We start from the raw sequence: 15,252 nt of genomic DNA, 5'->3' as shown, positions 1-15,252 counted from the left end.
ATCTTTTAACTTTTTTTAATATTATACCGTTATGTAAATGTGATTTTCCTATCAAAGCATTGCTGTTATAGCATAGCAACATTGGCCAATTACAGGATTTGGGGGTGGGGGAGCTTGTTTTCTAAACAATGGGAGGTGAAGAAACGGAAACTGCTTATGAGCAGTTATTCCAGTAATTTTGTTTCCACATTTAACAGAACTGTACCTTTCTAAGAAAAAAAAGTAATATAAAGTACAAATTCACATACTGAAGAACTAAGATTTCTTTTTTCAAATAAATGTATTAAGAGATGCACACTCTGAATCATGAAACAGTACAGTAGAGCATAAAGAATGTTTTGGCTTGAGCTGGTTTCCTTAGGGTCCTGCTGTCCTGGTCATTCATTTTATTATTAGTTCTTCACCCATTAATCTAAATTCCCTAAAATTCCCTAAATTCATTGCTAGCATTCAGTATTGGTGCTTTTTGTTTCATTTGTTCTATCAAATAGCACACCTAGAGATACAACCACGATCAGATGATAAGAGAGGGCCATTTGTAACTCTAATGAGAGAAGCCTTAGTACTATGATACAGTCTAAATCCTGATTGGAAATCCTCACAGAAACAAATTTTCTCTAAGATGGAGCATAGTTGTAAGGATACTATCTTTTCTAGTATCTTTGACAGAAAATGGAGATTTGAGGTGTATAGTTAGCTAGTTCTTTGGGGTCAGGTTGTGTTTTGTTTAATTGAGAGGCTTAATAACAGCTAGTTTGAAGGTTTTCGGCCTCATTACTGGATTCTGGGACTGGAACAGACTCATTACTGAGCTTTGGGACTGGAGTGAACTCATGAATAAACTCAGGGGTTTGAGCCATAACTGGACACTTGTCAGGGGCTGGAGTCATCTAGGACAGTTTATTTTTCCTCAGACTCCTCCTTCTGGGCTGAGGTCAAATAAGGCATTGAGGCTTTGAATGGTAATGGTATTTGAATTGGGCTGGCACTCTCAAGCAGGTTCTCGACATGAGGATCGAAGGGTAGTTAATGCTGACCTGACAGACATAATAGGTGGAACGTCAGTCACGAGATGATGAATCGGATTATCCAGCTGTATATGCCAATCCAGTGAGGTTCAAAAAGGGTTTCCCTGTAACAGTTGGCAAACATAATCATCTAGTCCATAAGTGAAATAGTGGAGATGATCCTCCCATGCCATCAAGTAACTGAAGTTAAGGAACTCCTCCACAAATTCCTCTGTCCTCCTGCTATTCTGAAAGATAGAGCTGAGAATACGCTCAAGTCCCCACACAACTCCCACTAGTCCATTAGTATCTGGTCTGGTCTTCTATTAGCAAAACCATCAGGTTGATGGTGGACAGAAGAAGACTTGACAAGGGATCGAAGCAGGTAAATAACATGTGATGGTGATTGAGGAATGTGCACAGGTGAGAATCCAGAGGGATGCTGGGAAATGTAGTTCTATCATGATAACTCTCGGAGGAATTGGCATGGTGATGTACATGACAATATAAATGTATTTGGTCTTGGCAGAATAGATCTACTACACTGCTGCTGTGGCAGAGCAAGTACTGAGACTTGCTACTGCCAATACATCCACAACATGCTGCTGTAAGCATTTAAGATGCATTGATGCTGCACATATAACATATATGAATAACCCTCATAGCATACATAAATCACCTCGTAGCAGATCTATACAGGTGGAGCTGGGGAAGGTGGAGGTTTTCTGAGGCATGCTGCAATACTGCTTACAGCTAGCACTAGTCATATATTAGAGTGTTGAGCAGTGATACAGTCAGCTGTGCCATGTGATAATGATGTCATTAGGTCAGATTAAGTTAGACCTATCAGGATTGCGCCATTTAGAATTTCATGCCAGAGCTCTGTATTTCAATAGTGACTGGGGATTGTGACAAACATCTGTAAAATACACTAAAATATCACCTAGCTTATGAATGATTGTTCTTTTAGAAGATAAATCAACACTGAATAACTGTCTTCTAAATATTGCTTGTAACTAATGTTTACATAGCATAAAAAAGTATTTTTGAATGGCTTGCCCACAAACGTTTTCCATTCCTCCCAGAAACTTCACATTCTCTCACAGAAAGAGTTCAATCAACACAAAACTGATGGTGGAAATAATACTAAACAGGAATAATTACATGATTAGGAAACACAACACTTTGCCCAAGAATGCAAATATTTTGCTCTGCTTTGATTTTATCTGTAAAATAGTTTAGCAACTTAAAAGCTACATGTCATTTCTCACTAATAATCCCGTTGATGAACTTTTGCTGATGAGTTTTGCTATTAGTAGAAACACTGCTGCCAAAGTCACACACTGTTGAGAGACGCACAGGTATTTTCCACACGCTTAATCTCTCCAACAATTCAACGGCTTGTCATCAATTATTCCTTACATATTTTCCTGTTCTGGATCACATATCACAGAGTGTTGGAGTTCTTTTTCCATGGACATTTGCTTATCATTCTGTGAGGTGATCATCCATAACAGGGTATAGCTAAATGCCCACACAGAGCTGACCAGTCCCAAAATATGATGGAGGTGAATAACATTTAATATACATTAATTAGGGTTTCTGTGCATTCATTTTAGGGTATACGTAAAATAGTCCTTGCGGATCTGCTCGCTTGAATGTTTCGGTGTCATACATTCTGTACGCACCACTTCCACCGCATTTCTTCTGACCCCATTTCGGACAGGTAGAGTCAATAAGAGCACCAAAACAAATGGGAGCAGGAATACCACCTTTAAAAGTGAGAAATGACATTAAAAACAATCCTGTGGCTTAATGTGTTTAAGACAAGAAAAACATTGGTGAAATATTTTGAACTTTTTCCTAATAATAACAATGCTTTGCACTATTAAAAAATCCAAAAATAAACTTAGCAGGAAGAAGAGTCAACAGCCCAGGAACCACATAACCCATCCACCAGGCCCCAACTCTGTGGGATTTCTGAGGGGTGATGGTCACACTGTCTGACAATGAGAAGAAAATATTAAAATGAACAATATATATGTTACATACATTACACCTGTCCAAGAAAAATAATCTTGTTTAGCCTTTGAGTTAAGATTATTTTTCTTACCCCATTGGCAGATATTTTTGCTTGTTTCAAGCAAAAACTAACAACATTGTTTTAGAAAACAAGACATAATATCTTAGGTCATTTTACTTGTAAAGTAAATCCATCTTGATTCAAAAATGTTTAGATATTTATACTAGAAAACAAGAAATACTAAGTCAGAATATAATTTTTTTGCAGTGTAAATAAAGTATCTGAATAATATAGTGCTAACATAGCATTTATTACATTATCATTAGGATGGCTATGCCCCTGCCATCCAGCACAACCACTTGCAGTTAAATATGTGGGAAACTTTGGCAAAGAAATCAGTTTCTCACAAATAACTGCTACAGGTTTGCAATGCTTCACTGATGAATCAGCAGTACACCTTTAACAATAATGGACAGTTTGCTGAAGCTGGCAGACCCGATCATTTTTTTACATAAGCACGTTTTATTAATTTGTGACCTTGTTGTAGTTAAACTGTGCCCATTTTTTTAAATTAATTATTTCCCTTGTTGTAGACACATTTACTAGATAAAGTTGTTTCATTTTACAGTATGTAATAAAAGTCAATAACGGGAAGTAGACTGGTAGGAAAAGTTGGAAAGATTCCTGTCTCGCACAGCAAGATCAAGAGTTAAAGGGCACCTATTACTATTACTAGCAAAATTCACTTTTACATGTTATTTGAACATACATTTTTGTTAACGGTGTGTGTCCACAACCATACTACAATAATAGAAATCCACCCACTCCTTTTTTTTTATCCCCATAAATCATAAGCAGTGTTTCAGAGTAAACCGATCACAGAATCCGTAAAATGTGACGTCACACTTTACAAGCCCCACTTATAAAACTGTAAACAGAGATTGTCACACAACTCCGAAATTTAATGACGTCAGTGCTGTAATGTGATTGGTTATTAAGGTACATGTGATCCAAGTTGACCGTTAAGCTTTATCTAATTGTAAGTAATACAGATCCTTTCATCTTGGCATCATATACTGCCTGGATTGTGAAGTACTCTTGGTGGACACTTACCTTTCCAGAGCTAACACTTGCACTTTGGATTGTATATAGGTGAACACACTGGACTATCGACACATGGAGTTTCCTCAAGACTGTTTTATGGTAAAGAACCACCAGGCTTTAAAGCTTTTAATAGTCTAAGGACTCTTTGTATATTTTGTGTTGTTTCAGTTCAGTGTCATTTGTCTGTGAAAATGCTTCTGTGTGTGAGGGGATAATTATGTAAATGTGAATTTAATAGGTTAATTTGCCTTCTAGTCTGTTATTGTTCAAAGCATTTTTTTAAATAGCATAGCAACATTGGCTAAAGCCATGATTTGGGGTTGGGGCAGTTTGTTCTCTGACCAATAGCAAATGGGGAAACTAAAACATATAAGCAGTTATTTCAGAAATTTTGTTGTCACATTATAACTGTACCTTACTGAGGTAGGAGAGACTATGTAATATGGAGTACAAAGCCACATGCTGAAGAACTGAGATTTCTTTTTTCAAATAAATTTATTAAGAGATACAAACTCTGAATCATGAAACATACAGTACAGTAGAACATAAAGAATGTTATGGCTTGCGCTGGTTGTGTTCTTATAGTGTGCTGTCATGGTCATTGATTTTATTAGTAGTTCTTCTCCCATTAATTTATCAGCACTCTCTTCTAAATTCCCTGTAAGAGCTACAAAAGATGTTAGCTCATTGCTAGCATTCAGTATTGGTGCTTTCTGTTTTTTTCTCTGGGGCTAGTATCAGTGGATCCATCAGGATGGCACATCTCTGGAGGCTGAAGTTCGGTTTCATTTTGCTTGCTGGCTGTTTCCTGTAATGCTTTAACAACTTCTTTTTTAAATTGCTTCCGCAGAAGCACAATGACAGCAATGATGAAGAAGTAGGAACATCCACTTAAACACGTAGTCAGGCTCAAGAAGATCACTCTGAAAACCGGACACCAAGACTTTCATGCTACATATACAATCCAATTTGTTTTTCAAATGTGAGCTTAAGATTTAGAAAGTGATAAAATCAGATCTTTTATAACAGACAATATTTACATGGGTGCTTCAAGACTTTATACTGTAATCATCAGTGGCTTTTTTTCAGTGGCAATTTTGTGTTCTAAAAAAGACAATGCGGTAAACATTACAAGCACACATACATACCTGTACATATCTGAGTCGTACATACGACAGGCTCCTCTGCCCCCGCAGCTCTTTATTCCCCATTTTAAACACGTTGAGTCAATGAGAGCTCCAAAATATACAGGAGCAGGAATACCACCTCCAGAAAAAAATATTAGACATTAATACAGTTTATTCAGAACATAATGTCCACTAAAATATTGCCTAGCTTATGAATTATTGTTTACTATATTGCTTGTACCTAGTGTTCGCATCACAAGAGTTTGAATACCCAGTGCCAGTGACTTCAGCTCAGGTGTTATGCATCTATAAACATGTAATACACAGTAAATATTTTCTTCTTTCATCCTTTACATCTGAAAAAAAGCATCTGAAAGTAGTTTCTATGTGTTAACAGTTACATTTAACAACTGTGAAATTCCAAATAAATTGTTGAATAATTATGAAATATTTATAAAATGTAAGGTTAAACTTTATTTTGATGGCCCGCTTTAGAAATTCTGTTGACTAAATAACTTTGCAACTACATATAAGTTAACATGTACTTGCAAAGTTACTTATAAGAGAGTCTGGGCAAAACTCATTGGTACAATTCTTGCCTTACATGTAAAGACCAGTAACTAAATTTTATCCTGATGATAACTGACCGTATAGTGATCATGTATCCAGGAGTAGTGCCCAGAGAGTTGATGAAGGAGCTGAGGACAGATACCGCCATGTAAGAGGTAAAACTCCGGGTACATGCTGGCCCACGTGGACACTGGCCCAAAGACACAGATCTGCTGCCCTCTACTGGTGACGGGGTTAAGACACAACTGCAGTTGTGAAAAACCTGTGATCATCAAATGTAAATAAGGCAAAAAATATTATTATTGCAGATTATAGTGTGCAAAGGATACTTACAATACTTCTTGTGTGCCTACAGTTTCAAAAATGCAGTTTTAGATAGATCCAATTATACCGTGTTTTTGCCTTGTCCTGTGGAGGTGGTGCATCCTGCCAAACAGGGCGATACATATGTAATGCCACTGTCAGAGCACACGGGATCCCATTCTGATGTAGAGCAGGAACAGTCCAGATTACACGGAGACATAAGTGAGCGCTCATCATGTGATATTTTAGGGGTCCTGAAGAGGAATTTTGAGATTGGTGATTCTTTCCAGTTGGAAGCAATATTCTGGCTGAGAGCCAGTGTTCACTTATAGCAGTGGCTCTCGATTTTGTTTTAAAACTAGAAAACGTGCTTTTTATTCTGCTTTATGCTATCTATATTTTCAAAACATTAGTTAACATTAGCTAATATGTTAACTAACCTGAACGAACAACAAACAATACCTTTATTACAGTATTTTATTAATCTTAATAATACAGTAATTCATTGCTTGTTTATGCTAGTTCACAGTGCATTAAAATTCAGTAAATTCTGAAATTAATATTAATAAATTATTAAATGCTGTAAAAGTTCATTCTTAGTATGTTATCTAACATAGTTAACTAATGTTAAATAATGAACCTTATTGTAAAGTGTTATTACTGAATTAGTTCATACTATATATTAATATATTGTTTATTATTTACCCCATGTCCATTTTTTTTTTTAAATTAATGTAACCCATAAGGATATGCTTGAGAGGATGGTAATTGTAACAAAACTTAAAAAATCACATAAATGATCATAAAAGTGATCCATATAACGTGTGCAGTACAACAAATACTCTTGTGTCAAATCATAGTTTTGTTTAGAACAGAGAGAGAAAAAGGAAAGAAAGAAAGAAAGAAAAACTGGAGAAATTTAAAAGAGAACAAGATTTCCCTTTACAATATATCCTACATTTTGAGAACTGCTGAGTTACACAAGTATACAAATACTTACCCATTGTAGGACACAGTGAGCCCTGCCACAGGCACATTGTCACACTTTGTGCCGAAATGGAGGAGGAGGAGAAGGAAGGCTGTAAAGGAGGTGATGAAGGAGAGCTGAGCCCCTGCCACAACGCTCAACTTGTATCTTTTCATTAACAAACCACCCAAGAATATTCCCACAGCAACCACAGGCAGGATCAGGACACCTGCGGGACATGACATGTCTTTAGTTTCAATTAATGTCAAGCCTGACACACTTCTCTGTGTGTTACGCTGTATGATTGGGTTTCTTGGGTTTGGTGTGACAGGTGAATTTGCACCAAAATATTGTAGTATGCATGCATTTCGTCAAAAAATAAAAAATAAAAAAGTCATTAAGTTGATAAACACAAAATAAAAATGACACTGAAAAATAAATAAATAAATAAAGTTTTAAGCATGTAAAATAATTGCAAAATTAAAAAGTTGCAAAAATTAAATAAAATAAAAATTGTAATATTGAAAAATAATCATAATTATAGGGTTTGTTCACTAGCAGACATTAAATGAAACAATCAGCTTGCTCAAAATTTACATGGAAGGGTTCATACCAATAAGGAAGTTTGCTCTTGATGCAGACTGGCCAAACTGTTGCTCCATGTATTTGGCTTTGAAGGTGAGCAAGCCGATGAAAGAGTTGAACTTCAAAACAATTCCACACAGCAACAGGAAGTACGCAGGAGTGCACAGGAGTTTTTTCAGGGAAGGAAGGAATCCTTACCATTTACAAAACAGAAAACAGAGAATGAAGTGAATTTTTTTCATAAAGATTTGCTTACATGTTAGCTTGACTTCTTGGAAAACACGAGCTGCCAATTTAACATGAATTTGTTATTTTTAAAGTGAAAACAGAATAGAATAGAATTAATTAATGGACTTTATAATAATAGTTGAAACAATAATGGATTTTTTGAAAAGGTGGAAGGAAGTTGCCTTTTGCGATGTCAGCAAGTTTCATTGAGTGCGTGTTTGGGAGGACAGAGTGCTCCTTGTTGCTCTGCTCCACAGCAGAGTTCTCCTTCCCTTCCTCTCCTTGTGTCGGTAAAGACCTTGGCAGGAACCAAAAAGGAACACCAGCAAGTACTAAGACGGCAGATGATACAAAGAAGCCCAGCCACCAAGCACCCACCCAGCGTGCATCCTGTGGAGCGATGGTCACACTATCTGCAGGAGAAAACAAACAAAAAAAAATACATAAATGATAAAACATTTAAACTACATTATAGGTCATACCTAGCAAATGTCACCAAACTATCTAGTTTTTTTTTTTTTTGTTTGTTTTTTTAACCCAAATGCTGGGTTCAGCCTGTTGGGTCATTTTATTTGGGTTGTTTTTAATATTTTTTACCCAGGTGCTGGGTAGTTTTTTTCTGCACTCTAAAAAAATGCTAGTTTTTGTGTGTTTGTTCATTCTTTTGCTGGGTTATTTTTTTCTACCCAACTGCTGGGTCGCGTACGTCTCCAATGAAACAACCCAGCTGAGTTACAGTCAGAGCACAGGCTCTTTTGCGTCCTCTACAGGAGAGAGCGGTTCTCAGCGCCGTCGTGCACTTCTTCAGTGAAATAAAGATTTGTACATATTATTTCATTTATAAAGTCTTTACTGTGCTGTAAATTATATTTCACGCAACATACAAGGACGAGATGTCAGTCAGCTGCATCAGCAGCAGTCGTTTGTTTTGCATGATGGAAACGCCTTTTGCCTTGCATTTCATAAACTGATTTTATTCATCATAATACTGAATTTAATTTAATTTGATGTTAAAATATGCTCTCTAATCTCAGTACTGTTTGTTTATGGGCAGGTTATGAAATCAGTCACAGCATCTTTCAGCTGCGAGTGAACTTTTCGGTGAAAAGTGATTACATTTTTTATTTTTAAAATGAATATTAAAAGAGTTTATTGGTATGTAATATAGTAAACTATGCTGTATTCACCCAAACAAATTCAAACTGTCTTATATTTTTTGTCCATGGGTGTTCTTGCTTAATATTAAAATATTGTTAAAATGTTTTGATTATTGCTGTTGCCTCTATAATTCTGTGTTATTTTTTATTTCCAGCACATTTTAAGCCAGCAATATAATAATTTTTAAACACTAATTGGCTTAAATAAAACAACCCAGCATGTTCGGTAAAAACATTTAACCCAATCAGCTGGGTCAAATTAACCCAGAATATGTTCTGTGCAATATTTACCTTGTGCTGGGTTGCCAACAAACCCAAGTTGGGTTGTTTTTAGAGTGTAGTAAGTTTGGAACTCAGATGCTTACAACTTAAGTAAATTTTGGCAGTATCATTTACTTTTGGCCTGCCTTATAATAACGTTACAATACACTTATTGTACACATATATAATGTCTGGCAAAACTCTTACCAATGTTCAGGTTTGTAATTACAAGTAATACATGTAATTATAATGTAAGTGCAATGTAACAACATGTACATAATGTTTTTCAATGTAATATCATGGTAGTTCAAGACACCTGACATAAATTGGATCAAACAGCACAAATGGCATCGTTTTACAGATTTATTTATTTATTGTTAGTTTGTTTACTTAAAAAAAAGAATCATGGCACTGTACAAACATTCAGACCCATTTAGAAACATTTAGAAAATAAATATATAAATAAAATAAAAATAAAACTTAACATGAATACACACAGTCCTGATGAAACTAATTAAACAGGATGCTTACCAACACTGACAAATCCAATATCCACATAGAGTTTGGCACACATGGAGCCCAGTAAGAATCCAAACATGGGACCAAGAAGCATAATGGTCTGAAGACACGCTAAACATCACAAGATAGATTTTCATTAAACATTCCGAGATAACAATTGATTTATAATAATTTCATAATTCTTTTGTCTTTAAAATATGGTTAAAGAATACTGCCAAATGTAATTATGTTTATAGTAAACTAAAATATACTTGGATGTCATTTCTACTTAAACTTGCAAGTCATGTATCTAAATAAATTAGTAAAACTTGAAATGTTGGTGTTATTACACTTTTAACACAATTAAGCATTCTTTTTTCCACAAGCTCACCTTATGTTACTGTATGTATCAACACAATAGCTATAAAGTTGATTTTATTTGTTTATTTATTTATTTATTTAGTGCTGATGTAAGTTATAATTCTATGCTTTAATACACTAAAGTTTCTGACATCTATGCCATAGAGGTCCTTGAATCTAAGGTATTCAAAAGGTATTAAAATTTGACTTACAAATGTAAAATGCTGAGTTTTCTGCTTTTGCAAAGTCATCGATATAAGATATGCCGAGCGGTGTGACTGGTGTCTCTCCGATTCCTCTGAGAGCATTACCCAAGAATACATAGATCCACATACTAGATCCAGGGTCTTTCACACAATCTAGGGTTAAAGTGTCAGACATCATGTCCATGAAGCACTTAGAACTTTCAGCATGTGTTTTTTTAATGCTTGTTCAAATCCTGAAAACCATATGAGTTCTTGCTTAAAGCCTATAAGGCAATGCGATACTTTAAATGTGAAATAGTTACCTGTTCCAATGTTATTAGAAGGCTGAGTGTGCACATTTGAGTAATCATTTAGAACCATGGGATACTGACAAGGAGATATACTGACAGTTTTGTTTAAAGAGCTTTGTATTACTGTGTCATACTTGTATCTGAAGGAGTATAAGCAACACAGAGAGAAAGAAACATGAGCAGGTTTGAAACAAATAAGAAACTAAGCTAAATGTGGAATGATAGTATGTATATTTGAACCTACCGCCCCATAAAAAAGTGTGGCAGTCCAGTAAGAGCTGCGCCAAAGGCCATGAGGAAACAACCCATCCCTATGAGTTTCGGCCTGTGTAGTCTTGCCCCAAAATGGCTAACCACTGCCAAAAAGAGCAAGTTACCTACAGAAAAGCATTCAGAAAACAATCAGTCAACAGTCAATTAAGAAATGAAAATGAAACATGCAAGCATATATGTTTATGTTAACATGGAACAGACAAACCATGAAAAGGGATAAAAGTTGGTGTTTTTCCTGCCACTAGTGTTCTTTTCAGTTAGAAACTGCAGCAAACTGTACAGTATAAATAAGTACATTTTAGAGTTTTGCAAAATATAGGTAGTGGCACATTCTTCTAATGAGACTATGTTTGTATTTTGGATTTTAAAAAAATGCTCTAATCAGATTGCTCAAATACAAAACAACTTCCAGGAATATTATACATTTTGGTTTGGGTGCAGTTGGATAATGTTGCAGTAAAACCACATCTAAAATTATGCAACCGAAATAAAGCATATTAAAAACATTCAAATACTTGGTAGGTTTTCTTCACAAGTGGTGAAGTATGGCCGATCAGAAGTGGATCTGTTTGCCTCCGAGGAGTCATGCAACTGTCTCCTCTGATTCTCCCTCACACCTCCAGCTTAGTTAGGGCTGCTGGATACCATGGTATGCCATTCCCCGAATCGCACTGTTCCTAGGAGTTCTAGCAAGAGTTTATCAGGACGGAGTATGCCTGCTACTAGTAGCTCAGGTTTGGCCAGTCGGGTTTAGTTTGCAGATCTAGTGTCTCTCCTGAAAGGCTCTCCCTGGGAAATTCTAACCAGGAGGGACCTCCTGTCCCAGGCCCGAGGGACGTTCTTTCACCCCCAATCAGAGATATGTAAACTGTGTGTCTGGCCCCTGAGTGGTACTAGTTTATAGATTCTGGTCTGTCGACTGAGATGATTCTTAACGCTAGAGCTCCCTCCACCAGGAAACTGTATGCTTTTAGGTGGTATCTCTTTACATTTTAAGATGGTAGGGGACTTGCAGACCCTTTCAGTAGTTCCCTCCACCCTAGGCCGGATTGTGTTCCACAGGTGACATCATCATCATTTTATCCCATTATTCCTCAAACATGTTCCCCTTCACCATTCAAAATGCATGAGAAGAAAAAGCTGAATAAGTTATGTCCAGTCAAAATCATTCTTGCGGTACTTTGCTGTCATGTGATGATCGATCGGCGCAGCGCAAACAACCAACACCTGGTTAATTTAAGCAATATAGAAATCCTGTGCTGAATGTGTCCCCTGGAAGTGGCACATCTGGTCACCCTAATCCAATCGGAGTTAGATTAAAAAAATATCCTGGCTCTTCTAAGCTCTGTCATAGCAATGGGTTCAATAAAGTGCATCCATCCATAATAAAAAGTGCCTCACACAGCTGGGGGGGGTAATAAAGCCCTCCTGTTGCGAATTGATGCGTTTTTGTAAGAAAAATATCCATTTTTAAAACGTAATAATCATCTTAATCTAGCTTGTGCCAACTGGTCGTATATGGAAGCAGCTCCGGGTGGATGACGTATGATGTCGGCATTGCGCAAGCGCCGGTGAAAAGTGACAAACGCGAGCGCCGTGGAAAAAACAAAACAAAACAACAATCACAAATTAGAAGTAAAAATAAAGATTTGTAAAGATATAAACAAAGCGAATGCGAACGTAAGGAAAGTTTACTTCCTTTGGTCCTGTAACAAATGTTGGACTCACAGGCGCATGCACAACATCCAACTTCATCCACACGGAGCTGCTTCCGTGTACGACCAGTTGGTGCAAGCTAGATTAAAGTGATTCTTACGTTTTAAATATAAATATTTTTCTTACAAAAATGCATTGATTCACTACAGGAGGCCTTTATTCAGCCCCCCCCAAGCCTTGTGAGGCACTTTTTATTATGGATGGATGCACTGTATTGGACTTGTTTTGGACTGTTGAAGAGAAACACTTGCCCATCACTATGATAGAGCTTGGGAGAGACAGGGTAGTTTTTAATATAACTTAAATTGCAATTATCTGAAAGATGGAAGTCATATACACTTAGTATGCTTGGAGGGTGAGTAAATAATGGGAACATTTTCATTTTTGAGTGAACTGTCCCTTTAAGAGTGGCGCATTTAAAGAATGTTTGTTCTGTGACAGGCTGGTCCTTTCCACATACATTCATAAGATTTTAGTGTGAATGTGGATTCAACCCCAGGATCTCAAGTCCTTTTGGGTTGATTCATTCCTGTATTCCTGATGTGTGCTTGTGTAATACTATTTACAGCTTGAGAGTAGGCATCCTTTCGGCATGTGTGGGTATTAACATTACCATAGTATTAAATCTGACGCAGCGTTGGGTTCCATTTAAAAGGGAATGTCTAACGGTTACTTATGTAACCCAGTTCCCTGAGAGGGCAATGAGACGCTGCGTTGCATTGCCATACCTCAAGTGCACCTACGCAGCTTCTTCAGACAAAAAAATCTGGTGATGGCGACCATTTTACTTCGTCCATGGTCAATGGAATTGGTGCAAATTGGTTTCACACTGAAAACTTGTTACCATAGTGTGAACTCTGACACAGCACCTTGTTCCCTTCCTGAGATGATTTTTGCAATTAGTGGGTATTTTTTTGTTGAGGTATTTTTGGACCCTAATACAAACCCATCTCAAAACTTCCATCAATGAGGCCCACGACAGAGCTGGAAAGGTCAAATCTCCTCTCTATCTGAGTGATGGCGCTTTTCATGTAGGTCCCACACAGAGTTTTGGAGAAGCAGGCGAAGGAAAGGGCCACAATAAAAGTCTTTGAAGAAAAGTTACAATGGAAAGAAAACCAATGCTTCAAATTAGTAATATATAACCCTAACCCTGACATTAACATGGATTACAATGACTACTCACAGATATATATTTAAATATAATAATAATAACAATAAAATACACTCTTGCAATTAATAAACTAAAGGTACCTTTAGACTGGAGCAGCTAGGGTCCTTTGGGGCCTCTTTTTCTGGAATGCAAAGTTCTTGTTGGCTGGTTGGCTTACCATCGTCCTCTGCAGTAGGCTCAGACATTTTGCTGTCATGATAAAAAAATATATATATATATATATTTGGTGTTCTGTATTTTTGCTCTGATAATTTATTCAGCTCTAATAAAAACAAATAATTGATCAACTCAACTGATGATAGTAATAATAATAAATAATAATTTCCACATTTATTGAATTAATGTGTTGTTTAACAAAAGTTGTTTTGTTAGTTATTTTGAAGGTAAAAACCAAAAACATTTTAATAATTTTCACAACTGTCAAAGATATTTTTTTAGCATGAGTTTGTTACTCTATTATAGATAGATAGATAGATAGATAGATAGATACATAGATACATACATACATACATACATAAGTTTATGGGATCCAAATCCAAATCCAAGCTGTCTCAGATTTAGCAAGTGTCTCAAATTTAAAAACAGCTTAACCCTCATTCAAACTTTAAATGAATGAATGAATCCACACAAGCATACAGTACATACATACATGAAACAACTCACCTTATATTGAAAGCTGGCAAAGCTTAGCCTTTTTTTATTGCCCAATCTCCCGAATAGTTGAATGGGATGACAAATGCGAAAATAGTTATGCAAAAAAAGAAACAAGGAAAAGCAAACCTCACGAAACAGAGAAAGCCTTTTTCATGTGTTTTCATGACTTACTCTTATAATCCTCTCAGATTTAGTTCGGTTTAATTCTCCCCTCCCAGTCAGAAACCATTTAACCACCCATTCATCTAAGGCAGAAGAAAATTAAAGTTATAGGGGGTTCTGGCAAAACAAAGGAACCAAGAGAAACAAATCATGTGCCAAAGTGTGCTGTACCTGACATGGGCAGAGGGAGTATCCTCCCTCTTGGAGATAGAAGACATGTGTTTCTGGGTCTCTGCATAAGCCTGTGGTTTATTCTCAAAGCTCATGCACACAAAAGCTCGGCACATTTCTATTCCAACAACGTGCCAGCTCAAGGGACACCCACAGCTCAACACATGCTGCTGAAAGAGACTGTTTTTTTCTCCAAGAAAAGCTCAGAATCTGATATTTTACAGCCTATTTTCTCATATATACATATTTATGTGTTCAGTTATGTAACATTTATTTGTTTGTTTGTTTTTGTTTACAGAATCACTTAGAAATCACTGTAGGAAATAGCTGACAATTAACAAAATAGTCCACATTATTGCTGAAAATAAACAAAAAGTGCATTTCAGACATAATTTTAGTTTTTGTCTGCTTTACAT

General features: G+C 36.4%; 1 protein-coding gene across 2 annotated transcripts; it reads right to left on the bottom strand.

The window, feature by feature from the left end:
• Window positions 1-4,626: 4,626 nt before the first annotated feature.
• On the bottom strand, window positions 4,627-14,900 carry slco1e1 (solute carrier organic anion transporter family, member 1E1). 2 transcript variants are annotated; one of them, XM_051107250.1, is made up of 17 exons: window positions 14,837-14,900; window positions 14,675-14,748; window positions 14,513-14,558; window positions 13,930-14,038; window positions 13,622-13,763; window positions 10,931-11,063; window positions 10,699-10,826; window positions 10,403-10,549; window positions 9,864-9,962; window positions 8,097-8,327; window positions 7,715-7,879; window positions 7,135-7,330; window positions 6,223-6,388; window positions 5,909-6,093; window positions 5,503-5,567; window positions 5,283-5,400; window positions 4,627-5,057 (listed from the first exon to the last, which is right to left on the bottom strand). In XM_051107250.1, the coding sequence occupies exons 4-17, from the start codon at window positions 14,032-14,034 to the stop codon at window positions 4,832-4,834; spliced, it is 2,106 nt and encodes a 701-aa protein (XP_050963207.1). In that variant the 5' UTR covers window positions 14,035-14,038; window positions 14,513-14,558; window positions 14,675-14,748; window positions 14,837-14,900; the 3' UTR covers window positions 4,627-4,831. The 2 variants fall into 2 exon arrangements, with proteins under 2 accessions (XP_050963207.1, XP_050963208.1); XM_051107251.1 differs by lacking the exons at window positions 13,622-13,763; window positions 13,930-14,038; window positions 14,513-14,558; window positions 14,675-14,748; window positions 14,837-14,900 and adding an exon at window positions 11,165-11,178.
• Between the last annotated feature and the right edge of the window lie 352 nt (window positions 14,901-15,252).

Source organism: Labeo rohita, chromosome 4 (genome assembly GCF_022985175.1).
Source record: "Labeo rohita strain BAU-BD-2019 chromosome 4, IGBB_LRoh.1.0, whole genome shotgun sequence".
Classification (NCBI taxonomy): Eukaryota; Metazoa; Chordata; class Actinopteri; order Cypriniformes; family Cyprinidae; genus Labeo; species Labeo rohita.
This window is presented reverse-complemented; position numbering and strand designations above follow the sequence as displayed.